Raw genomic sequence first — 27112 nt, 5'->3', positions numbered from 1 at the left:
AATAAAATGCAGTCCTAATATTATGTAATTTTAACCGTATGACTTCTGTTAGTCGTTTAATTTTACTTTCGATGATGTTTATATCTCTTTTTGACACTAAAGAGATTTATGAAGAGATATATTACAATCTTATAAATGCAATTCTCAAGACACATATGCACGATAAAGGACTCATCCTGCATTGATAATATAAAAAAAATTACTATTTATTTAATATCGGTTCACATGTGTGTGAATTATTGTGTAAAGGTACTGTTATAAGGTGAGTCCTAAAGTAGATAACCCACCTCGTAAGTTGACGTGAGCTGCAGATCGAAAAACACCGGCAGGTAGATGTAATAGTTGAGAACCCCTGTGATGATAATGGCCAGGTTGACGATGTAATACTGGGTGCCGTACGTGTATATTTCAGAAGGGACGCCCATCAGAGATATTCCAGAAACATGGCTGCAACAAAATTATACAATTTTAATATTTGCTGCAGTTCATATTCCTGAGAAACCTACATTTGAATTTAAACTTTTATTTAACTTTTTATTTAACTTTTAACTTAAATTTTTAAATTTGAATTATTTTAAAAATATGTTTAGGAATAGATTGAAGGGGGATGTAGATAAAAAATGCATATCACATATATTAAATGACAAAAGAACATTGTTAATTCCATAATCAGTAACATTTTATGTCTCCGAATTAATAGCCTCCCATAAACAGCTGTTGAAAATGCAAATTTACTGATTATTAAAATGTAACTTAGTTACCTATATTGAATTATTTGTCTCAGATTCTTAAAATCAGTTGTGTTTAAGGTTGATTTAATAATTCAGTGCTAATTGACACTTGATAAATAAATACGAAAATACTCTTTAAAAGTTCTTGTTAAAATTTTCTAAAGTTCATCCTTTTATCACATAGAGTTTGAAATATTTCGTTATTATCATAGATTCTTCGTCTAGCAAACATGAAACAGAGGTTTTAACCGAATATATTATATAATTTAAACCTATATCTGCACTTTTAATGCAAAAAAATTGAAATTTTTTATTTAATTTTCTTTACTCTTGTTTATGTAAACATGGGTTTTCTCTAAGTACCATCAATTGTTTGTAATTATATCTTAATTTATTTTTTTCTGTGTTTTATGTGGATTCTTTCACATTTAACAGTTGTATTTACAATGAATGTAACGCTTGGTCTTTTGCAAATGCTTTCACATTTATCAGTTTTAATTACAATCTTTATAAGTGCGCTATTAACAAAAATCTTCCAAGGAAAAAAGTATGTTTTATAACCTATGGCACTTTTAGGCTAAATTAAATGTTTGCAATTAAAAATGCGCAAAATATTTTAGAAAATTTTCGCACATAATTCTATGCCTACCTAGTGCAGGCTTTACCAAATTGATATTTCCACTACTATTGGTAAAATTTTATTTATTTTTTGGCACCTATATTTCATAACCTTAGACACATTTGAAATTTATGAATACATATTGAAAAATTTAATGATACAAAATAAATATATTAAATCTTTGTTGCAGTTATTTATTGGGCAAAATCGGGAAACAGATGTTGAAATAGGGAAGGGTTTTATAAACATAAACAAAAAACTTTCTTCCTATATACTAAAAATATTGTATCCGCTCCTTATATTTTTGTCAAAGAGAAACACGAGATTAGTGAAACACCAAATTGCAGAAACGTTTGACGCAACAACGAGGCTCGGCGAGAGCGGGCGGGTGGCGGCACCTGAATATCAGCGACATGGCGATGGGGAAGGTGCTCATGGTCTTGCCGCCCAGCAGGTAGTCCAGCTTGGTGTCCTGCTTGCCGAGGCAGGCGATCACCATGCCGATGATGGTGGACAGCAGGAGCATGAAGCCGAACACGCAGTGGTCCAGCCACCCGAAGTAGAGCGGCTCCGCGCCCGTCGTGTTCCACATCCCCGCGATCTGAGCTCGCACGCTTCCGCTTCGTCCACTTCGTCCGCTTCGTCCGCTTCGTCCGCTTCGTCCGCTTCGTCCGCTTCTTCAAGCAAACATCAAATTGAATTAAGCATGTGTTCATTTGCGATTTAAGTCCATACTTTAAGTTATGGCAGTATTTAGATTTACATGCTAACAAACCTTTTTTATAATTGTTATACGTACATTGTGGCATTTAGACTGTATTTAATGCTTTGAAGTGCGTTTAAAAGTTTTAATTATGTTTTCAAGCAATAACTTATTTCTTATTTTAACAATAGGCTAAAAGTAAATTTGTGTGAAGCATGTTAGTTTACATGCTTTAATAGTGCTGTTAGAGTACAGTAGAGAGTTTTTAAGGCAGCATAGATTCAGTTCTAAGTTACTACCTATGAACTTACAATGTACACATTGCAGCTATTTAATACATTTTGTGTTTTTATCTTTTATATATAGATATAAAATTATCACTTTATTACTATTGCAACAGTGAAAGTAGGAGAAGTCTTTAATATAACTTTTTTAATCTTAATATTAATTACAGTTATAACTCCTGTAAATTAATTTAAAAAAAAGGCCTTTCTATTGCTGAGTATATGCAAAAATAATAAAAAAACAGGCCCACAAAAGTAAAAAAAAAACGAGAAAAAAGACAATAATCCTTAGAGATCCCAGTAACCGACGAGGATACATAAAACATATAAATAACTTTAATTTCTATGTGATATAAACACTTTAATTATTTGCGTCACAGTTCATGGGAAACATTTTAATTTTTTAGTATGACAAATTTATTTAAACTCATCCACGGATTAAGTCAAAACACTTGGCAAGTGTCAGCTTAGAAGATTTTTAATTACAACTTATGAAAAAATAGCGCCAATCAAAACAAATTATTTAGTGGGAACTGAACTCCGAGCCTCATAAAGTTTAGGTTATGTCTTAGCAATATAATTTCCATAGTATTATAACTTAAGACAATAATTTAGAGTGAAAAAAAAATTGAAATTTATTGTTACTAGAGCGTGACCAAATAGAGTAACAAATTTTCTGTGTTGCATAATATTTAATATCTAAATTTTTATTTTTAATAAACACTAAACCATTTACTTTATGCAATTTTGATGAAAACCTAATCTATTTAAACTTTATTTACAGACAAATTATGTGTTACCTATATGATGTATTAAAATAAATTTTAACATTTTAAAGCCTTTGTGCATACTCTGTTTTTTTATTTCAAAGACAAGTGTTACTACATTAGTTTGCATTAAAAGCTATGTAATTTTAATAAAAACATCAATCCAAACTACTTAGCAATGAAAAAAAAATTGGATATATTTGAAAAAAGCTAAATTTTTAAGCCAGACGAAATTTCACCTTTATAAGGGGCTAAGGTGATTAGTGCTCGTGTAACTGAACTGCTGGCAAGGCAACTTATGTTCGGTTACGACTAAGCTCAATACTGAAATCTTTCGCTTAGAAAGTGTGGCGTATGCTATCGTGCACAAATTAACTTCTTAATCCCTGGGTATGCAATGCCAATGAAAAACAATATGAAACATGCAACCATGTGTAGAAGTACCATAGCCACGTTGCAGAACACTACAGTGGCAGAGACTTACACCAATTTTACGTATCTTAGATTAAAACCAATTAAATATTTTCCTCAGCTATATCAGCTAGTTTTTTTCCAAAATTTCCATGGTATTTAACCAAAGAAATAAAACTTGCTATCCAACATCTCCAATGGTATAAAAACATGATAAAATAGACTCTTTGATGCCAATGATGAAGGGAATAAACCTAAATAACCGAAACACCAAGTGGACAGGGGTGGCGCAGATTTCGCTTATTTTCGATAAAACATTCTGTATGCAGGAGGTTTGTGGTTAGTAATAACATTATTTGAAATCTTAGAAAGAATGGTTACTATAATATTACAGATTTATCATTTATGTATAAAATTAAGGCGATATCTGCAAATTGGAACAATTGGATAGCGATTCAAACATTTTTAAAATTGAACAGAGATATTTTAATTATTGTATTGATTAAATTTTTATAGTTTTTTAAACATGGTTATGCATATGTTAGAAACAAATATTTCATCACTCTATATTCCATGGTTACCTCCAATATTATGGTATTCATATCTCTTCCAGTTTATTTAGCTTAAATCAATACATAAACATTTATCACCTATGATATATTACTGATTTGTTGCATCAGTTGATAATTATATTTTATCTTTGTATCAGGCACTATATCATGATTGTGGTCATGCTTCATAGAACAGAGTAAACAGGTAAAAAACATATTTAAAAGACATTTAAATTATGGCTTTTTCAATTAAACGCAAGTTTTTTATACCATCTATTTTTTAGATGTTGTAACTAACAAGTTTGAAGAAGTGCAATTCTGTAATTCAATGAAGAAATCATAAATCTGAAGAAAAAAAAAATATATATATATCGTTAAATGGTCAACCCTTATGATACTGTAAAAATTTCTGTAAGATGTTTTTTTAATTTAAAAAATTAGAAAAATATATTTTTTTATTTATCTTCTTTTGTTACTTATATTGAAATAATTCATTTTTGTAGTACTGTTAAATTTGTAAATGTGTACTTTATTTACCATACTGCGTGTAACAGATATCTCATGGTTTTTTTTTTTTTTGTGATATTCCACAGCTAACACTGCAAATAGAACCTTTGATCTTCCCTACACCACAAATTCTAGTCATTCAAACAAGGATATAAAGGTTCGAGGCAAGACTTCAATGCCTGCGAGGCCTCGTGTCCTACCAGCAGGCACGTGGGTTCGACGACCACTACGATGCTAGCTATCTTCCAACCTTTGTCCTGATAGTGCCTACATGAACGTAGTGTGTACTCAAACTATCTATCGGTTCAAGCCCTCACTTCCGCGGCCTCTTCAAGGGGCTATGGCCAGGCATTGAGGATCACCAAAGCGTCCGCCTAGGGCTGAGTCAACACTAATGTTGTGAGAGGCAAAACGGGAAGCCCTGCCGAAAGAACACGCCTGAGTTGATCGGCCAGAATGATAGTAGTGTGATCAAAAATCGTTTAGTTCTTTTGTAGGGATAACATTGAATTTATGGGAACACTTGAATAAAACAAAAAACAAACTACGAAAAATCAGAGTAAATATGATGCAATCAATCTTCCCTCGATGGTTTGGTATTAAGAGAAAGAATAATATGTAAAACAGCATATACTGATAACCATCGACAATGCTAAGTGGGTTTTTAACGTTTTATTTAATCTTCATTTATATAACAACACAGAAGTAATTTTTCTTCAAGGATTTTTCTAACCAAAGTTTAAGTTAGATTATTTTTTAGTTATTTTTGTCATTTAAGGCATTTTATTTAAAGCCACATAAATCTATCACACTAATTTCAATCGTATCTGGTTGTCATTAAAGAAATATAAAACATGACGGAAAGTAGCTACAATTTTTTGTTTGACAAGCGCATAACATTCGTTTATTGTAAAATTAATGATCTAAATGAATTTCATCGTCTTAAAAGCTTTCTAATTGTTATTCAAAAAAAAAATTAGTTGTCTGTAAAGTCGGTTTACGGGCGATAGAACAACATGACAACGTCATAACAAAACATTGATGAAATGATTGCATACTTTTATGAATAAAATTGAATTATCACTATTTCATATGGATACAAAGAAAGAGTGAAATTAAATATAATTTAATTGATAAATTTACTTTTATTTGCACTCATTAATTCAAATATGTTTATTACTTTAACGAAGAGATTATTTTAACTATAACTTATACATGTTTGCTATTTAACTTCTTCCAATCTGTGTTATCTTTTAAGGATAGGACGATGATAGGAAAAGTAGGAAACGAATGGGAGTGTTTCAAGTTTTATGTGCATCGAACAAGTCAAATCAATGGTTGTTCCAATCGAGTGGAAGAGAGATAGAGATGGCGCAAGTGTACAATGAGCGTAACAGGACACAGCATAATGGGACAATGTGCGTAACGGGACACTTTTTCGTGCGTGCAGCCGGCGTTCATCGATTTATTAGACGTTGTAACGTCAAAAAAGGTAGAAAATATGAAAACACTCCAATATCTAATATTGCTTATAAATTTAAAATATTACACATAATACAGTTTAATTTTTTTAATGTTTTATAAAGTAATAAAGTTCTACACATAATAATTACTTTTTTAAAACTTATTTATGTAGGATCTATTTTGTGCTATGCACAGCTGGAAATGTAATGTGCCGCCTATCAATTATAAAATAAGAAGGATTAAAATTTTAGATTTGCAATGTTAACTCAACCAGTGAATGTACGTCATCTGCATACGATTCGCATACAAAATAATTTCCTATGTAAAATAATTTCCGAAAAACACATCAAAATATTCAAACTTTGTTTAGAATCAATTAAACTAACCCAATAATTTACTGACGTGACAACGTCTAATAAATCGATGAACGCCGGTTGCACGCACGAAACAGTGTCCTGTAACGCACATTGTCCCGTTACGCTGTGTCCCGTTACGCTGTGTCCCGTTACGCTGTGTACCTTACCGCTATGTCCCGTTCCGCTCATTGTACGCTTGCGCCGCATCTATTTCTCTTCCACTCGATTGGAACAACCATCGATTTGACTTTTTCGAGACACATTAAACTTGAAACACTCCCATTCGTTTCCTACTTTTCCAATCATCGTCCTATCCTTAACAGAATAACACAGATCGGAATAAGTTAAATAGCAAACATGTATTAAAATTATAGTTAAAATAATCTCTTCGTTAAAGTAATAAACTTATTTGAATTAATGAGTGCAAATAAAAGTAAATTTATCAATTAAATTGTAGATTTCATTTCACTCCTTCTTTGTATCCATACAAAATAGTGATAATTCAATAAAAATGATTCAATTTTATTCATAAAAGTATGCAATCATTTCATCGATGTTTCTTTATGACATTGACACGTTAAACTATCGTCCGTAAACCGACTTTACACACAACCAATTTTTTGGAAATTAAGTTTGAAAAATTCACCACCTGTTGCTGAAAATGAACTAAATTAAACATCGTTTTGTAATCTCATAAACAATAAACCTTTTTGCCAAAATATGTAAACATTTTGTGGTATTAAGTTAAATTTTTTATTTAAATTGATGGCTGCCAAAACCTTTTATCTAATATTCATGTAAGTATTTGATTTTTTTTTTCAGGGATTCAAGGTATCTAAGGTATCCTAGATATCAAAGTATGCTTCGTTTTCCAAAACAATCCAAAGAGATTTTGTTGTTTTTTCTTAAGTATGCAAATTTTTATTTATTAATAAATCAAGTGGAGTAAATTGTAAAGAAATGCGATATCCTTAAAGTTTATATATTCGTGCCTATTTCGAAATCATTGGTAATTATTACAGAGAGTTAGTTTATTTACAAAGTAATCCTAGGGAGTTACCCTGACAAAACAAGATAAAGTTTGGCAAGAAAATTTTCAGTATAGTAAGTTATTTAAATGTTTAATGTTAAAACATGTAATGGCAGTTAAATTAATTTATTTTCAAATGTTTATTGTGGTTGATGTTCCAAAAGCCTTCAATTAAAAAAAAAAGAAATAATATATACCAAAATAGTTAATATTAATATACATTTTTAGCAAAAATTGACACAGAAAAAAAAATAAAATTATTTGTAGCGTAAGTTTTAAGTTGTGATTATTGTAACTTATTCTGAATGCTGGGTGTAGCCTATTAAATGAAAAAAAAACTGTATTTTTGAAACATTGAAGTTTATTACATTAAAAATACTAAAAAGCAATATGCTAGAGAAAAAAAATAGTAAGTGCATAGGTAAACACTACTTATAAAATAATTTTTTTCACCAATTTAATATTGCTCAGTTTACCAAAAAAATTATATAGAAATTTCAAATTTCCAATAGATTTTTCATCAAAAGTGTGTAGAATTAACTTTTATACATGCGTAATTGAAACAAATACTGACATAAAAACTGTTTAAATTCACACATAATTTGTAGCCTTTTAAAATTAAAACGCAATTAACTTCACAGCTATCTGACCTTACATGTATTCGCGTAACTTTATTGTAGCACATCGTAGTAAAATATTGATATCAGCTTGTTTCAAGGTAATGTTTGACACCGGAAAACATGTTTTGGCCGATACCTCGAAATGATAAATCGTGTATCTACTAGTATTTGTTTTTTGCAAATTTTGAGGCATAATTTAGAAACAATCCTATCATTATCACATACTTACCGTAAGTATTGCGTCTTATCAATGTTATCTATAGGTAATTAAACCCAGGAAAACATGTTATGACACGATATTTTCCTTATATTTATGAAAGATAAGAGCTCAATTTGTTCTTCAATCGCTATTTTGGCAAAAAAATCACAAAATTTAAAAAAAAATTCATCTGGTACACGTTGAAACAATTACATAAAAATACTGAAATTTTACCATTGTTTAAGTGTTCTCAGTAATTTATAAAATAAGTGACTTTAAAAATAAATGTGTTACGAAATTTTACAATAATTACCGTTAACAACTGCCTCTACACGGAGTAAGGAAATACGATACTTGTGGATAGTATCCAGATTATTATTTTTTTTCCAAACGCAGAAAAAATTGTTTCTCGTGCAAACTTATTTCTAATTCATTATAATGGTTGGTTCAAAAACCTTTATAAGATTTTGTGTTCCATTTTTGAGTTTATTTTTAAAAAGTTATTATTTTTTAATTACCTATGTCTTTCACATGAGCGGTTTCTGTCAGGAGTTCAAATATAGTTATATTCTTTTTTTTCTGTTTCATAATCATTAGTAAATTTAAATTTCTAAGAAATTCAATTCAATATTGTTATAATAATAAACAAGTTTAATATGTACATATTTCTATTAATAAGAAGAATGATATGAAATGTATCACTGCTTATGTGAGATTGAAAATAATATATATGATAAGGGCAATACAAATTTACCAATAAATGTATTTTCACTCTCTCTCTCTCTCTCTCTCTACACAAATGCATAGTTTTTGTAAAATTTTAAAAAGTTTTAATCGAAATATTAAAAAAAAATTACTAAAACAAATGCAAGTAATTAAGGAAATTCAAACTCCTCTAAGATAATTCTGTCTTTATCATTACAGAGAGCAGCACTGCTTAAAAAAAATGCTGGGAAACTTTGTTAGTTTCTTGGAAAAAAGAAACAATATCGATATTTGGGTTTGAAAAAAAAATCATTTTTTCATACCGAAGATTTTTTATGCTTTTTATATTATTCTCATTAGAGTATACAATCATTATCACTTCAAACATTTTTTACACTACTGTAAGCAGGGTCGCAACTCTGTAAGATTCGCAATGGGGGCCCGTTTGGCCCGAGATTTTTCCGCGTGAGTTTTTACCGACACAAGTAATACAAGTAATAGGGTTCTTGTATGTTGTTTATTGCCCTTATGTGGGCCTTTTTTGCATGCGACAAGAAAAATCTTTAAATTTTAAAGGAAATTTTCTATAGAACAGATTTTGGACTTTTAAGTTCATCAAACCCGTTCCATAGTCACGATGTTGCAAGTGAAGCGGGCCTGTTGAGTGAGCCCATGACTGTAAGTATATTAGAGACGCATGCGCGTCTTGCTCAGCGTGCCTCACCTGTGCTAGCAGTGGGAAGCAGCCACGGAGCAGGAGGCCGTCAGCTGAGCGCAGCTCCTCGCGGCAGCACCAGCGACCTGGCGGCGACACGAGGCTGTCACGTGGCCCTCTTCTTCACGCACTGCTCGTCGAACCCGGAGGACGGGCCGTCTCGAACAACAGTGCGTTATCTGGCCTTCTGCTCGACGATCTCCGGTAAACACATCCCCGGCGCCCCTCCTGGTGGACTCCCCCTCCTCCGTCATTACCTCCGGGAACTGCCCGGGCCCACAGGCGCCCCGCGCGGCAACTGCCAGCCTCATTCTGCCCACGGCCAATCACGCCATCGCACAATGTGCGGCTGGCGCGACTGCCGAACATCGCGTCGTTATGAACATGCGTACTTACCCGCGAAACGGATGAAAAAGGATTATCGCCTAAATTATTCTAGCCAATATACACGCGCCAAAAATACCACAAAAATCAACGATTCCAGGGTTCTTTAAAAACACATGTTTGAGAGAAATATTTTTAATACAAATTTAACATTATTCTGGAGAATTACTGTGTGCGAAAACATTTCAAAAATTTCATGGTTTATTTGAGTACACAAACCCTTAGTTAAAAATATCAGTCTAACCATCTTCAGAAAACTAAATTTTGACGTTCATAGCGGCAACGTCGTGCCCGCGAAGCAGTGACGAAAATAGAAAATATTTTAATGCGGAATATCTGTCACGCCCGCAAATCTTTTTTCTGCCGACGTCACAGATGTATCGAAAGTTTTTTGAATAGAAAATTATTTCATTCGCACCTTTCCCATTGCGTCGCGCTATTGTGACTACAGCGCGAAGGACATATCGTCCACGAGCCATCCTCACATGAGGGAAATTTTCTGATTCTTTGGTTAGAAACTTAAAATATCACAATGAATACATTTAATTGATATAACTCCATGCATGCAAGTAAACACAAGTTGAAAATATATTTTTAAATAGTGCCACATGTTGTGAAAGAAAAAAATAAAATAAATATTAATTAAACTATAATGTAACGTAGTTTATGATGTGTAATATTTTAGCTATCTATATATGGTGGGAGTACTTTCGTGAATGCGTTGTAAGTTAAGGAACAGAAATGTGTAAGAACCATGGTGCTGCCATTTGTGACAGATGGCGTGAACCAAACTTTACAAATACATAGGTAAACATTGTAGTATTAACTGTTTAATGAATTTAAACAAGATAGGTAGGATTTAATAAAATTGTTGTAGGAAATCAGGTCCAAATCTGGGGTTAAATATTTTTTCTATTCTATTTTACGTTTATCGGAGCCATTTCATTATATTGTTCAAAATTTTCGCGTGACAAATCGAGTGATTTTATATTAAACGTAGAAGCTCCGCAGCGAAATATAGCGGCGGGTGCGGGCACTAAGGGTGGGATTCATAGTCGAAGGCTTGTTTGGCGAATAAGTAATACTTTATAAAGTAGTGCTTATTCTTCAAGTAGTACTTATTCCAGCAATGAATTCATAAACTTATACTGACGAAGTAATACTTGAACAAGCACTACTTAAATTGGCCATGCTGTACTTGATGAAGTATCTCAAAAAGTAAAGGACGAATTTTGTGTCAACGTAACGCAAGCAAATATACCTCTGTAAATACATAGTTTACCTGTTTTAAAATAAAAATTCCCACGTTTCAAACCATATATGTGATTAAAATAATGAAAATACTACGTAGGATGATATTTATACTTTATTTGGTAGTGAACTTGAATAACATAAATATGAACATTTATTAAAAACGAATTTACACCTACATAAATATGTTTTGAATGTTTGTGTTGTTAAATTATGTTGGCCATCTTGTGTCTGTGATCTATAAGCGGATGATGTTAACCACGTGTTAGCGAAACAACTTTCGTGATTCGTAATGGCTAGTGAAAAAGAAAAGGGAGGAATACATTTTACCTACTGATTCGGAAAGAATTTTGTTTAAGCAGTTGGTCTTAAAATACATAGCAGTAGTTTCTTTCCTCAGTGCAGGTTCAATTAACGGCATGATAATTTGGATGACTGTGTTCTTGCTGAATCTGAAACGTCGCTTGAACTCAGAATCACTAAACCATTCGAAAGGGTTTAATGCATCTCGTATGTAGCGCTTTGGTGTCCGTACATTGACATGGTCCTCGTAAACTTCATCCGCAAGTTGTTCAAAATCGTCCCACTCACCAAAATCCATTTCGCTAGTTGCAGAAGAGGTTACGTACGTAGCCTGTATTGTTTACAAAACTAAGCGGCAACGATTTGTTTCGTTTCTTTTCCCCAAATTGAATTTGTTTACTCTCAAAATTTTAATTCAATATATGGAAAAATTAACGGGAATTAATACCTTACATAACCTATTCCATACAACAAACAAATCCGTACCGGTACTTGAGTCACCTAGATAGCCGACTTCATTAAGTATTTCTTATATCAATGAATAAACATAGCTTATTTGATTATGAATACTTGCGAAACAAGGCAAATGTATTTCATGACTGTGAATTCGTATTGAGCAGTACTTATTTGACGCAGTGCTTCGTGAAGTATTACTTGAAGTAGTCCTAAAAAACAGTGCTCTGTTTGTTCGCTATGAATTTAATGCCATACTTAAGCATGCATATAAGCAGTACTTTTTTCAAGTATTGCTTATATCACCACTATGAATTCCGCCCTAAGTGTGATTCGCATCCAGAAATGTTGTTGAAAACACAATTTGCGTATACTTATTACGCTCGGCATCATTTTAAAGAATTGTTCGTTATATATCGTTTCTGAGTTTAATATTATAAGTGTATTTGCAACATGAGAACACATTAATTTGCTCGTTAACGTGTTAAGATGTTTCAAATCACTGGCTTGTAATGAAAACTCAATCACAAATTTTTTTTTTCAAAAACGTTTTTCACCTACTTGTTCAAAAACATTCAAAAACTCTAAAATATTAAGTGTTGATCATGCACATGAAATTAGGTATTTCAGCTGGCATTGTAGCTCTGGAGAACAGATTGTATTCTTGTAAACGTGAGCCATGTCAGAGGATTTGTTTGAACCCGTGTCTCTTGACCCAACAGACGCGACGGCCATCCTAGACCTGCCGCCATTGGTCCCCACCACACTAGTCCATCTGGCAACATCGCCCGACCTCTCTCCCTCCTTCTGAAGAGGCAGAGAAGAGATGTTCTAAGCACCACTTGTCGTCGGCTTGCGGAATTCTAGTCACGTCTTGCCTCGCTTGGGGCCCGCCCAGCCTTCGGTACCACCGCCCACCCCTGCACATCCCTTGGCACAATGAATAAATCGCCGCCAAAGCCCAGCCGAAACTCCTTGAGAATGGTCGCGGCCAGGCAGGGATGTACAACCACCCATCTGGTCCTCGTGCTGGTCTGCTGGCCAGTTGCGTCGCTGGAGTTCAACCGTGATCTCGTTTCATGAGCTGATTCCAAAATTTTCTGGTGCACCATGAGCGTCGAATGAAGACATTTGGCTCATAAATTCGGAATGAACCGACACAACCCGTGGGTCATAACATTGATCTGTGATCGACACAGCGGGTACAGACATGAGGACAGTTGTACCGCATTTAACAAAGATTGTGTTTTTTTTTAATCAAACGTAAATATATAAATAGTGACATACAAAATTATAGATCATTAATAATACATGTATGAAAAGTTATGCTGATTGTAGTCTCACAAAAGCTTACCAAAATAAATACCGTAAAATCGAGTGTTTTAAAAGATCAATATTTTAATTGAATGTCTACTAAGGCTTTTAAATTCTTAAGAAATATTTAAAAAATTATTCAAAGGCCTTTATTTAATGAAAACCTACTCATAATTCAGATTGGTTTGTTTTGTAATCGGTTTTAAATTCTAGTATTTTTTTCAATCGTTATTAAATTTGTATAGTGTGAGGCAACGAAACTGTGAGCACCTATCTTGTGGCCACCTAAATTAGCATTAGTTTTTTACTTCAAAATCGATTGCGGTAATTCAAAATCATTCCAACTCACCAATGGAAACGTGTATTATAATTGTTAGGCACAGTTTCAACTGCTTTTCGGAGATGCAAAATGTATACACTTCGAGTTTTGGGACGTTTAGAGAGTAAATTCACTGATATTTCTTGGGCTAAGGTTACTCGATCGCAATTTGAAGAACAGAATCGGCCAAAGGGCCATGAAACAACTTGTCCGAACCACTGCGTGACGGAAACTGTAGCTTCCTGTATCTCCCTGTTTTCCCTTGCCCCAAGGCCATATTCAAATTGCTTACTTCCCAATTTTTTCATTAAGCGAATGGGTGTACTTAAATTTGTTATATCTGGCAGCAGGTCTTTGTACAACTCCCGTCCCAATGTGACGTCACGAAGCTAGTAAACAACCACTTAATGATTCATCGGAGGCAGTGCAAACCCAGGCTGTGCATCCAAGTGCCCAGAGCACATACTCCGGCTGTGGCTGGCACCTCGTGCAATGATATCTCAGTGTGATTACCATAATTGTTATTTATTTTTGTGGCAAGGTTTTTCAGCATATGTTTATTGCGATTTATAACATGAATGAGTATTGAAATAGTATGTGAATGAGACTGCGGGCACAGACTTCAGGCTGTGGTGTGTGACCGACCTCTGACGTCACGGTGGCTATTTTGGATGCCCTTGACATTGTCTTTTGTTCTTGTTCTTCAAAATTTGCCATAATTTGCCCAAAATTCTCCAAATTCCACAAAAATGTCCAGATTTTTGGAGAGAAAAAAAACCGCCAAAAAATCTCAAAAAATTTGAAAAAATTATTAAATTTCTTTTTTTCAAGGGAAAAATTCTCGTTTTCTTCCTCAAAAATTCAAAAATTAGGATTTCGAAAAACCTCAAAAGACTTTTGCCTTAGAAAGAACACGTATTCCTTATTGAGGTTTAAGCTTCCATGTCTACAGCCTCCGATAAGCCTCTGACGTCATCAACGATTATGACGTCACCGTTTCAATTTGCGTTACGGCTACCATCTTGAAAATCATTATCTACTATAAAATTTTAATGAAAAAAATTTTGAATTTTATATAAAAAATTAATAAAATTTTAATAAAAATATTTAAAAAAAAAACACCATTGCATATATTGTTACACCCAACATCTTGAATTCTAGTAATTATGCATGTTTCGTTATGACCGCCAATTTCGATGACTATGAAATCATCGTTACACTTTACATTTGGTCAGACATATTGGAATCTAGAACTTTGCACTTCTAGTTACATCTTGAAAAACCGTTATTTATAGGCTAGAAATATGGGAAAATTTGAAAAATTATAAAAAATTTAGTTAATGAAAAATTAATAAAATACTATGTAAAAATGCACTTACGACATAGAGAACTCAGTTCGGACCCAGTGAGGGCAAAAATAATAAAAATGGCGACTAATCCTTTCTCCACGGAAGCCGCCAGCAGACTGACCTCCCACCACTATTGCCAAGGTATATATCATAAGCTAGTATGACGTCATGTCCGCCATTTTGTTAATGTCTGCTAGAGGCCACCATCTTTTTTTTCGTCTGCTAGAGTGCGCTGCTATCATATTAGTTTAAATCTTACCCGCTAGAGTGCAGTAACCATTTATTATTACTGAGGCTCCCATCATCTTGAAATTTGGGTGCCATCTTGGAATTGTGTAAATATTTACCTAGCTATAAATTCTGAAAATATTCCAAACTACATTTAATAAATTTGAAATCAATAAACTGATTGATTGGATCAGTTTCTATTCTCGGTTCGGTTCCTGGTCGATGCAAAAAAAATATTTTTATGTAAAAATAACAGTTTTAATAAATCATGTTCAAAGTTCCAAAATAAGCACAGTTTCCTAGCACACCAACAGCCTATAAGTAGTTATGTCCACCATCTTTAAAATTCATAATAATTAACATGTTATTTGGGAAAAAATCCAAAATTCAACAAAAAAATAACTCATTAGTTAACTGATAAATTAGATCGAGTAAGATCCTTGGTTCGATCCCTAAGCGAACCAAAAAAAAATTAAAAATGACCATAAATGTGACAGATTCGAGAAATAAAACCCTTAAATTGCTTTACACAATACATTTTACTACATAACTTATATTCTAGTACAGGATCACTTGGGACACTAAGCAATCTTATAAACATATAGTCCTACATCTGCGTGAACTGACTAATTCTTATTTCCAATCGGTTTATGCTAGGCAGAGACCAACCAGAACCTTTACTGACACAGCCCTTCTCCTCTTGACAAAAAGTTTATGGACACCATGTTGATCAGATTGCTTCACATCGTCAGAACTATAGATCACTGTAACCGATGTTTTAAATGAACATATCTTCACTTTTTCATCGAACATATATGGCATTCCATATATACAGTCCAGCCAAATGTTATATTTTAAAGGAGCGTTTGATGCTACATCATCAGTAAGCTGATTTATAATATTCGGCCTGATATCGCCAAGGAAAGTACAAATGCTTTTGGTTCCGAAGCTACAAAGATCCATGGCTTCAAAAGCTCCAAACTCCAAATGAACGATTTGCTCCAAATGCTCCAACAGGTACAAGCTTCAACAGCTCCAAAGCTCCATCAGCTCCAAAGTTCCATCAGCTCCAAAGCTCCAAAAAATACAAAGCTCCAACAGCTCCAAAGCTCCAAAGCTCCAACAGCTCCAAAGCTCCAAAGTTCCAACAGCTCCAAAGCTCCAAAGCTACAACAGCTCAAAAACTTTAAGAGCTCCAAGCGCTCCAAAGCTGAAATTGCTCCAAGAGCTCCAATGTTCCAATTTCTCGAAGTGCTCCAATTTCACGAAGTGTTCAATCTGCTCCATATACATTTCGCACCAAATCATTTCAATTACATTTTTTCATCGAACTTGTCATCATTACTTCTATGACTATATCCTTACTAATATTATAAATGCGAAAGTAACTCTGTCTGTCTGTCTGTTTGTTACCTTTTCCCGGCTGAACGGCTGGACGGATCGTAATGAAATTTGGCAAGGAGATAGATTATATCCTGGGGATGGACATAGGCTATCTTTAGTCTAAAAAAATAATGTTTAAACGGTTTTAAAAAATATATCTTAATTTTATGTAATGTGTGTCACAGATATACAAACTGTTAGTGTCATTCCTCTATGCCTGCCGAGCAATAGCTTTCAAGCCATTACGTTACGTTTTTCTATTGTAAGGAACTAAGTAGAGAGTAAGAAAAAAATAAAGTTCTTGACAGTTTGTAGTGTCGCCATATTTGTTTCAATTTTAAATACAGTTTTTGTATATTACAATTCAAATTGCAGAAAAAAATCATGTTTCATAAACAGATGAATAGTGAGTGTGTGTCATTTCTCTATGTCCACGAGGTCTCGCCGCGTCAATTTTCTCCTTGGGGCAAACCCGTCCGCTTAATAAAATAAACAGCTTTTATCGTTGTATGATTTCATGATTTATTTCATGAAAATCTGCTCTCATAAAAAAGTTTTATAGACATTCAATAGGTCTCTCACTCTCTCTCTCTCTCTCTCTCTCTCTCTCTCTCTCTCTGAAGATCAATCTATGATTCGTTAAAAATTTATTTCCTTTATTTTTTATTTTGATTTGATACAATATAATTTTACTAAAAATCAATTTCTACCCCTTCCTATTTTCATTTCCACATTACGAAGTTTTACTTCTTGCGCGCGGAGGGACTCCACGCAATATTTTTGCATGCAATTAAAAACTATTTTTTAATGATGCCAAAGAAGTATCACTTCTCATGCGCATACCTAAGTACACGCAACCATTTTTTAATTTAATTTCTTCTATATACATTTTTCCTCCCTACCTAGGGCACTCATAATTCTTTTAAATTTCACGCGTATGTTTTCAATGTCATTCGAGTTGTACAATTTTTTTTGTCAAATTGGTCATTATTTATACTTTGTTTCATTTTGGAAACATACGTATTTTAAGTATTATGACAAATAAAAAAATTAGTTTTACTAACATTCTTAGGTTTTTATTGTGTGGATAGTTTCAAGTTTAATATATTTTAGGTATATAAATTCTTAAACTTATAAATTTCTTCGAAATTTATTCATAGGTTGGTAGAGCCTACATATTTTTTCTATTGTCAATATTGTTATATTTTTTTTACAGTACCTACTAATTTGCAAGGAGTTTGGTTTAGTGTTTATAATTTATCTGCTGAGCGTCAAGAGTCTTAGGGCTACCTTTGAATATATATACTGTATAGAAGTCGCCAGCCCAGGTTAAAATTTCTAATACGGTTTTGAGGTAGTTGGTTAATTCACCGCCGCAACCGCCACCATCTCTAGGGCATCGACTTGTGGTGGTCCCTAGCGGACAAGTGTCGAACTATTCAAACACCCCTTCCCCCTCCTGTTAAACGACCATAAGCTGCAGTGAATGATGGGTGGGGGGTGCGGGGAATGACAGCGGGCGACAGTTCTGCGCTCTAACGTCTAAATAACAACTAAGACGATACAGGGCGTTACGGCAGCGCACTGCAGCGGTGAAGTTCCCAAGCTGCTCATCATACGCTTCTGAAAAACGTACAGTAAATCCTATCCACTCGCGACTTCTATACAGTATATATATTCAAAGGGGCTACTGAGACCGAAGACCAGAAATATTATCAATTATGTAATATATTGTTGAAAAATTTGAATTTTACTATTTCAGGTAGGTTGATTTTTTTATTAATTAGAATAGTTACGTGTAATTGCCATCTTCCTTTATTTCATATTAAACATTATGTTTGGTTGAGTGTGAGATAATTTTATTTATGTACGTTTTAATTTCATTAATTTTATATATATATATATATATATATATATATATATATATATATATTCTTACCTACCTACTTCTATTAAATTTCAGGTGGATGTTAACATTATCATTCCAGTTGAATAAATTTTTTGTCAAATCAGTTGTTATTTATACTTTTTGTTTCATTTTGGACTATCTTTTTTTTTATATTAATTCAAAGATTTGTGGTGTGTACAAGGAGTGATATCTCTATTAATTTCTATACTCCTTTGGATAAGCGGAATATGGCCACCACAGTTTTACATATAAAAAATCCTACAAAGGTTTTTAACATAATGACAAATAAAAAAAGTTTCACAAACATCCTTTTTTTTTTTTGGTGTGTATAGTTTGAAGTTTAATATTTTGTATGTACGTAAATTCTTAAACATAGAGTTATTTATTATTTATTTATAAAATAATTCTTAGGTAGGTAATAAGTTTTACTATTTGACAATATTATTATTATGGTAGATAGGAGTACATTAAATGCCTACATTCTTATATTCCTTTATATCTCTTTCGATTTGGAGTGTTTCCGTGCCATTCGGGGTCCTCAAAATCACCTCCCTCCCCCCCCCCCCCCACCAGGTGGTTAAAGCCCCAAAATTTCGAAAGTTTAAAATTTTTTAAAAATCTTTCTCTTTCGATTTTAAGTGTTTTCGAGCCATTCAGGGACCTCGAACCCCCCGCCACCCTCTGGAAAAAAGCCCCAAAATTTCGATAATTTTAGGAAATTCTAACATCATTTGTTTCGAGATAGAGTGTTCCGAAACATTCCAGGTCCTTTTCCTCCAACCCACCCCCCCCCCCCCAACCGCCCCTACACAAACGTGAAAGCCACAAAATTTTGAAAAATTGGAGGAAATTGTATTAAAATTAAGTCATTACGAGCTAAAGTGTCCGGGGCATGGTGGAACTTTTACTCAAAGTCGACTTCCAACCCAATTTTGAGGGAGGGGGGAGTGCAAAACCCCAAAATTACGAAAAATTTCTTAAATTTAAGTATACTTTTTTACTATTTGGAGTGTTTCCGAGCCATTCGGGGTCCTCAAACTACCCTCCCCCCACAAGGAGTCAAAGACCCAATAATAAAAAAAATTCCCAAAATTTCGAAAATCTATTCTCTTTCGAATTGGAGTGTTTTGTTTACGAGCCATTCGGGGTTTTCAACATCACCCCCCCCCCCTCTTTCTCAGGGGTCAAAGCCCCAAAATTTAGAGAATTTCAAAAATCATTCTCTTTCGATTTTTAGTGTTTCCCTGCCATTCAGGGTCCTCAATATCACCCCTCCCCCTCTGGGGACAAAGCTCTAAAATCTCGAACATTTCAGGTATTTCAAATATCATTTCTTTCGAGATGGAGTTGTTCCAAACCATTCGAGGTCCTGAACATCCACTTTCCACAAAAGTGAAAGCCCCAAAATTTCGAAGTATAAGAAAATATATAGTTGGATGTTGGCATGTATGACGTCGATAAACTCTTACACCGTTTGACCGATCGCCATGAAAGTTGGCACATCGAAGTTTTTTTATCATGAAGAAGGTTTTTATGCTATCCATTTTTTTGTAACTCGCCGCTAGATGGCGCTGTAGCGCATCAACTTCTAAACCTTTCAACCGATCGCCATGGGTAAACAGAAAATCATAGGTCACAGATACACAAACAGTAATTATGTGTCATTTCTAATTGTCCAACACACTGGACATATCCAATTTGCTGTAACTCACGGACAATATATTACTCGGTGTTCAGCCCGGGCAAAGCCGGGTACTGCAGCTAGTTTGTATATATTTTAGCTGTCAATGGTGATGATTTTTATTAATTTAAGTTTTAAGTTTGGTTTCTTTTAGTATCTAAACTAAACACATAGACCAAGCGTCTCCAAAATACGAGCCCAGGTATTATTCAAAATAGGCGACCAGGCACATCCAGTCGGTGGTAAGTGACATTAATTCCGTGGGCAGGTATGTATCTGACGGTCAGACACGTTCAGTAGGTGATAAGACGCAACCATTCGGTGGTCAGGCATGTATATTCGTATATTCAGTGATCAGACATGTATTTAGCATACAGCCATATTTAGATTGTTGGCTGGACCCGTACAGTTGGTAGTTAGACACTACCAGATTGAGGTCAGGTTTACACGTTCAGTTAGTTGTCAGGCATATCCAGTCGGTGGCCAGGAATATCCAGTAGTTGTTGGCTACACCTCAAGTCTGTGCTCGTTTTTAGTGAAGCCTTTCTATTCATTAGCCAAACACGTAATCGACGACCAGGTTATTATTCTTTTTCGTATGAAGTTTCGTTTTGATAAGTGTCATGTTTGGGTTACTCGTATTGACAATCTGAGATGGCTTGAGATAATTTGTGTGCCTAATGATGAACTACCTGTAGACATTTCGACTCCTTGCTTAAGAATGGAGACTCGTATGCGTTCAAGCACAAAAACGGATGATCAGCAACCGATCGCGAAGACATCTGGACATGAATCTAAGCCTATGACTATTCTCGGTGCATTACAGGTAAATGAGCTGAACGAATACTATTATCTAAATACGTTGTGTAGAATAACAGCTTTACTTTTTTTGACTATACCAGGCAGAACATTATCAAGTAGCTACAAAGGGACAATTTAAAAAAATATAACTTTTGGTTAGACTGTGTATGGGATAAACCATATCCGTTCGAGGACAAAGTGAAGAAGTGTGCATTCAAGACAGTGAATACTCCCAGTTAAATTTCCGACGACGTGAAGCAATCTGTTAAACATAGTATCGAGTAACTCTGTCGGGAAGAAAAAGACTATGTAGGCTAAGGATCTGGCTGTGGTCTCTGTTTTCAGTAAACCGTTTGGAGCTAAGAATTAGTCAGTTAAAGACAATGCAGAACTAGTGTTTATAAAATTGCTAAATTTATCAAGTGTTCCTGTTGTAGTATATGATCTATGTAATAAATTGTATTTGTAACAATTTTTTTTTCGGAATCTGTCACTTTTATTTTACATCGATTTGATATTTAATTTAATTTATTTGCATTTAACAAGTATTGAACCAGGGACAGGAATCCGTTGATTTAATAACTAAACAAATTGGATATTTTTAATGCATTTTTAAAAATATATTACGAATTTCTAGGTACTTTATTACTGAATTAGAAGACAGCGGTCAATATGTCCCAGTGATCCAACCAAGGAAATGAGTTGATCTAATCAATTAGTAAATTAAGGAATGAATTTAAAGATTTTTGGAATTTTTCCCAATCTTACAGCTAAATAATTATGAATATACAATATGATATCCAAATTTCAAGATGGCGGGTGCCACGGTACTAATAAATGATTACTGTACTCTAGCGGGTAAAAATTAAATTAACTTTGTGGTAGCGCACTCCAGGTGACGAAAACAAGGTGGTGGCCTCCAGCAGACTAAATCAAGATGGTGTACGTTACGTCATACTAGCTGGCGAGATATAAACCTTAGTATTAGTGGTGGGAGTTCAGGTTCGGCGGTCGTCTCTCGGGGCGTGCGCATCTCTCCTGCGGGCTTTTGGCCGGGAGTTCCCTGCGACCTATTGGGTAACCGAAGGCTGGCAGTGTAGCTATCTGAGGGCGGCCTAGCAGTGCCATCTGCTACCGACCGCGTCCCGTGGGTGACGGATACGGGATCCCAGCGCGAGATTTGCAATCTTGCTGGAGTGACTGTGAATAACCAATAGCAGTCCGCGGACCACTGGCCGGCATGGTGGAGTCGTTATCACGACTATCGGGGCGAAAGGTAGCCTGGATGCAGCTCGGCGCGTGGCAGGAAGCAGTTCCGTCGATGAAAGCACCGCTGGAGAGCTCAATGTGCTAAAAAAATGCAAAGTGTTGATGAACTTCGGGATGGAACATGCGGAGCTGTGGACTGCTGCGCGCGCAACGGAACTGAAACGCATCGGAACTCTGAAGGAAGAGATGGCGGTGCCTTCAAGTTGGGGCCCTGTTGGAGACAGCGTTACCCCTGAGCGGCGGAACCGGAAACCGTCCTAGGGATTTTGGAGGACATGAGGGTCCAAAACAGCAAGATACTTCATTTGCCCGGAAGACTTACCCCCACCCTGGCTTGAAAGGTCATCGGCTGTTGACTGGAAGAAGGAAGATGAAGATGGCGCAACGCCAGGATGCCAGGATGCCAGTAACGTCCGACTCGTTTGCCCACCGTCGAGAGCACCTGTGCTCTCGGCCATCGCGCCAGGCCTTAGCTGCCGGTGAATCAGTGGGTTTACCAGCTTGCAGGGCTTGCCCTGCCGCCTTCTGCCGCTGTGAATATTACTGAAACCGAGGCTGTCCCTCTGTCCTAGACTTGGCTCCGGCGATAGGGGAAGGGAATATTTACATTTGCCCCATTATTTTTTAAAGGTGGCTACCTGGGCAGCTGGGCTGTGCTGACGAGTGAAGTCACCCACCCCTTAGGGCGCATGCACCCCTGGTTAATAATAACCCAAGTGTGCCCAACTTTAATAATGCGGACCGCAAGGCCCAAGTGCCTAACCCCTGCATGGTTGAATCTTTCTGCCCCGCTCAACTCTTCTTACCTGGACCTTTTTCCCTCTTGACGAGTAGTTTTCTTGCTTGCTTTAATGCATGTTTATTTGATTCCCGCATGACCCAGCCCAGAGCTTTCCCCGTGTCCATGCAGGTTTCACCTGGGTCACTTTAGTTAGCTTTTAGGATAAGGCAACCTAAGGGGCGTCAGTCATGGCTAAAACGTTACCATGGCTGGCCAATAAAGCCCAATAAACACATGATACACACGCCCTTTTCTGCATGGTTAATACCCCGCATGGTAGAGTGTATAGGCTTCGGCCTGAGACACACTTAGGTCCTCCCCTAACCTGGACCCCCCACCTTACACCCTTATATTAACTTAGGCTAGGAAAAAAAGCGGTGGTAGTTCAGTCTATCTGCGGCTTCTGTGGAGGAAGGATCTGTCGCCATTGTTTTGTCCTCACCAGGTCTGAACCGAGGACTCCACTACGGAAGTGCATTTTATTCAAATCATAATTTAATACATTTTTATAGATTTCCTTTCTCTTCTTCCTTATTTATAGCAAAAAAATATAAGGTTTTTCAAAATGGTGACCGAAACAATAATTGTGACGTTCTAAGTCCAAGAGGTGCAATGTTGACATCATACACATCCAAAACCCCATGCGTAACGAAAAATTCAAAGTTTCTAGAATCCAAAATGGTGACCGTAACGAGATGTGCGACGGATTTTTTAAGAAAATTTTCTTAAAATTATGTTAATTAATTTTTTTTAAACATAAGCATAAAATTTATAGATTTACAAAATAGCGGGCGTAGCAATAATTTTAACTGTTACATCATAACTCAAAATTGCTGCCAAGTAATCCTTATTTTCAAGTTCATCACCTCGGAGGCTTACGGAGGCTGTATATAGCTATGGATTCTTAAACCTCATTATGGACATTTCAAGTTTTTTGCATTGTTTGAGTACTCAACGGAAAATTTTCCTTCAAAACGGGAATATTTTTCCAAGAAACTGGAAATTTTGTAGGATTTTTGGCGAATTTTTGGAAAATTTTGGCAAATTATGATGGTCAAGGTCATCCAAGATGGCCGTCATGACGTCAAATCCAATATTTCGGTCGGCACCAGGCACCTATCGCCGGCCCAGTTCCCGGACATACATTCCTATACTACTGGCTATGCTTACTATTTTATTATATTTAATACGCTAGCATATATCAAAATGTATTCACTGAGCTGAATTTTCAAGATATCTGGTGATTTTGTCCGAACACTCCTGATTTTTTTGGCAGTAGGCCTACTTTTGTTAGTGCTTTCCTTGTGCTCCTGAATTTTCGTGACAATATTTATTTAGGCTTCTCTGTGTGCTTCAGGTTATTTGTGGTAATATTGCTGTTGGTGTTCTCCGTGGTCTCCTGGTTATTTATGAGATTTTTTTTTTAAATAAAGCATGAAATTGTAATCATAATTTCGTTTACTTGGCGAAATGATGTTACTTATTCAGCACATAAAGAATTTTTATCATTTGAAATTTAAATCAATAAGACACATTACTAAGTCGATTACTATGCCTTGAGACAGCTGAGTAACACTATCTTAGAAGACGTATTTCCTTCTGTTTGATGTCTAGCGATGCTCTGTTTCTCTTGCGATCGTGAGAATGCATTCCCAAACCCACATAAAAAAAAAAAAGTTAACTCAACACAAAATGTGGGGCCATCTTTTGGCAGGAATAAAAATTACTTGCAATACGATTATTGTATTAGATAAATTAACTCCCACTGACGAAATATTCAAATTTTTACAGTAAAGAGCAATAATATTGACGAAAAAGTTTTGAAAATAACAGTGTTGGACCCTGAATGCATTATTTTCTGTTTGGTAAAATATCAAGAACATCAGTGTGGTTCCAAAAGCAGTATTGCCATCGTCGGCATAGGCCTATCTGTATCGCTACTATAGCATTTTGTTCACTAAAACCAACAAATCTAAACGTCATGAGAAAAGCAATTGTTGCATAGAGTACTTTTTGTAAAACAAAAGTTACGTTGCCCCAATTGTGGCATTCAGTTTGGACAAAGTGATAAAGTAATAGAAAACACATCGAAACCTGTGTAGGTACAATTTTTTCGTTTACTGAGAAACCGTCAGTGTTATGACCTAATGTATGTTTATTTGGAATAAAGCATAAAACTAAACATATGCATCGCATACATTTAAATGCAATGACATTGCAACATCGAAGGATCAGAAACGATGTATTGTAATACAGGAATAAAAATTATGACAAGTTTCCAAAGGTGAGTCAAGAAGGATTTGATCTTCCTACGGAATTCTCTGATGGAAACTATGACCCGAAGCCCGAACCGTCGAGAAGCGCATCGACAGCTGGCGCGATGGCCCGCACAAGGTGCCTCGTAACGGTGCCGAGGCAGCGGACTGTTGGTAGGGGGATGGGGGTAGCGACAACCCTTGTTATCCGACCAGGCTCGCGCGGAATGTGTCACGTTAGTGGCCGTGCGGGGCTGCCAGCCAGCTCCTATCCTGCGTGCGCCGCGGTCCTGCTTACGTTCGTAACATTACTGTAATAAAACATAGCTTTGATATTAAGTACAAAAATTTTATTTATGATGTATTTCAACAGTGCGAAATATTTATTGTTAATCAATGAATATTAAATGTACAGTAATTATTGTTATCCTGAGCTGTTACTTTAAAGTGATTAATAATTTTGTTAATTCATGTTCATAAATTTATTTCTATTCTTTATAAAATTTATAATTAAAACAAAAAAGTTAGGATTCTTAAAACCTTGAAAAAAAAATGAAAGCCAAAATTTCCGGGATGTTTTATCTAGTTACTAAATTTTATGAATTGTTTTGCTGAGTAAAACTAATTCATATTATTAATTTGGTAGAGAATAAAATTCATCTAACTGTATTTTATTTTAAAAACGTGTATAATTTTTATTTAGAATAGTTTTCATGCCATAGTTGGGGTCCTAAAAATCTTAATATACCATTTTATTTGTGAGAAATATTTATTGTAATTTATTGTAGTGACAAATACTTATTATAATTAAGCATTATTGATTTATGAGTAATTATTGATATCCTGAGCAGTTATTTTGTTGAGCAATATTTTTTAATCATATTTATTTAGAAAATTGTCTTCGTTCGCTGTTTCTATTTCTGCCATTACACCACATACAATATACTTACGAGTCGAGGTTTACATTGCCAAAGAAGTTTCACTTCAATAACGTTAACTGATTTACACGCAATCATTTATTTGCCTGTAATGATTCTTGTTTTGTACAATGAGTATTATTACCTTATATAAACACGATTTATATGGTGGTTGGATACCAGGAGAGATTGAAAATTCCAAGATATTTCAGGACATTATTTTTGTTTACCTCAAAAAAATTACAATTCCGGCCATACTTATTCGAGAGCAGTTTAAATATATAAATAAAAATGTTTGTGTATGCTTGCAGGTGGCCTGGCTGCGCGTAGACACCCAGACCATCCTGACGATAGCCACCCACGTAATCACCAAGAACCACCGCATCGCAGTGACGCACAGCGACCACCGCACGTGGTACCTCACCATCAGGGACGTGAGGGAGCAGGACCGCGGCTGGTACATGTGCCAGATCAACACCGACCCCATGAAGAGCCAGGTCGGCTACTTGGAGGTAGTAGGTGAGTATTCAACTCAAAATTATAATTTTCCTTGAATTTGCCAGAACGCGAACCCAACGAAGAGCCAGGTTGGCTACCAAGAGGTAATCGATAAGTTTACACCACGGTATCGTTCTTTGCAGTCATAGCCACATCAATTAGGACCTGATGAAGAGCCAGCCGGCTACATAGAGTTAGTGGATGAATGTCCATCTTTTCGTGCATTGCGAGATCAAAATCGGACCCCATGACGAGATAGGTCAACGGTTAGTGGGACTTAATATTATCCACGCATTGTCATATCAAAGCTGAAACCTTTTTGCAACAGGCTATTTTCCCGAGGGTAGTTCATAAG

The 27112-nt window shown here is 35.3% G+C and overlaps 2 protein-coding genes across 3 annotated transcripts in view; one reads left to right on the top strand and one right to left on the bottom strand.

The window, feature by feature from the left end:
* LOC134533685 (sodium-coupled monocarboxylate transporter 1-like) overlaps window positions 1-9960 on the bottom strand; it is a 41241-nt gene extending 31281 nt beyond the window's left edge. The window contains exons 1-3 of one of the 2 annotated variants that reach the window (XM_063371240.1): window positions 9672-9960; window positions 1749-2027; window positions 288-447 (exon numbers count right to left, since the gene is read on the bottom strand). In XM_063371240.1, coding sequence (XP_063227310.1) covers window positions 288-447; window positions 1749-1942 — 354 coding nt within the window. In that variant the 5' untranslated portion in view covers window positions 1943-2027; window positions 9672-9960. The remainder of the gene's footprint in view (window positions 1-287; window positions 448-1748; window positions 2028-9671) is intronic. The other variant, XM_063371242.1, reaches the window with a different exon arrangement.
* The window catches only part of LOC134534406 (lachesin-like), a 424713-nt gene that overhangs the window by 150374 nt on the left and 247227 nt on the right, over window positions 1-27112 (top strand). The window contains exon 3 of the mRNA XM_063372870.1: window positions 26571-26778. Within this exon, the coding sequence (XP_063228940.1) occupies window positions 26571-26778 (208 nt within the window). The remainder of the gene's footprint in view (window positions 1-26570; window positions 26779-27112) is intronic.

The sequence above is a fragment of the Bacillus rossius genome, chromosome 7 (assembly GCF_032445375.1).
Source record: "Bacillus rossius redtenbacheri isolate Brsri chromosome 7, Brsri_v3, whole genome shotgun sequence".
Lineage (NCBI taxonomy): Eukaryota > Metazoa > Arthropoda > Insecta > Phasmatodea > Bacillidae > Bacillus > Bacillus rossius.
Note: the sequence above shows the minus strand (reverse complement) of the source record. Positions and strands in the feature narration are given on the sequence as shown.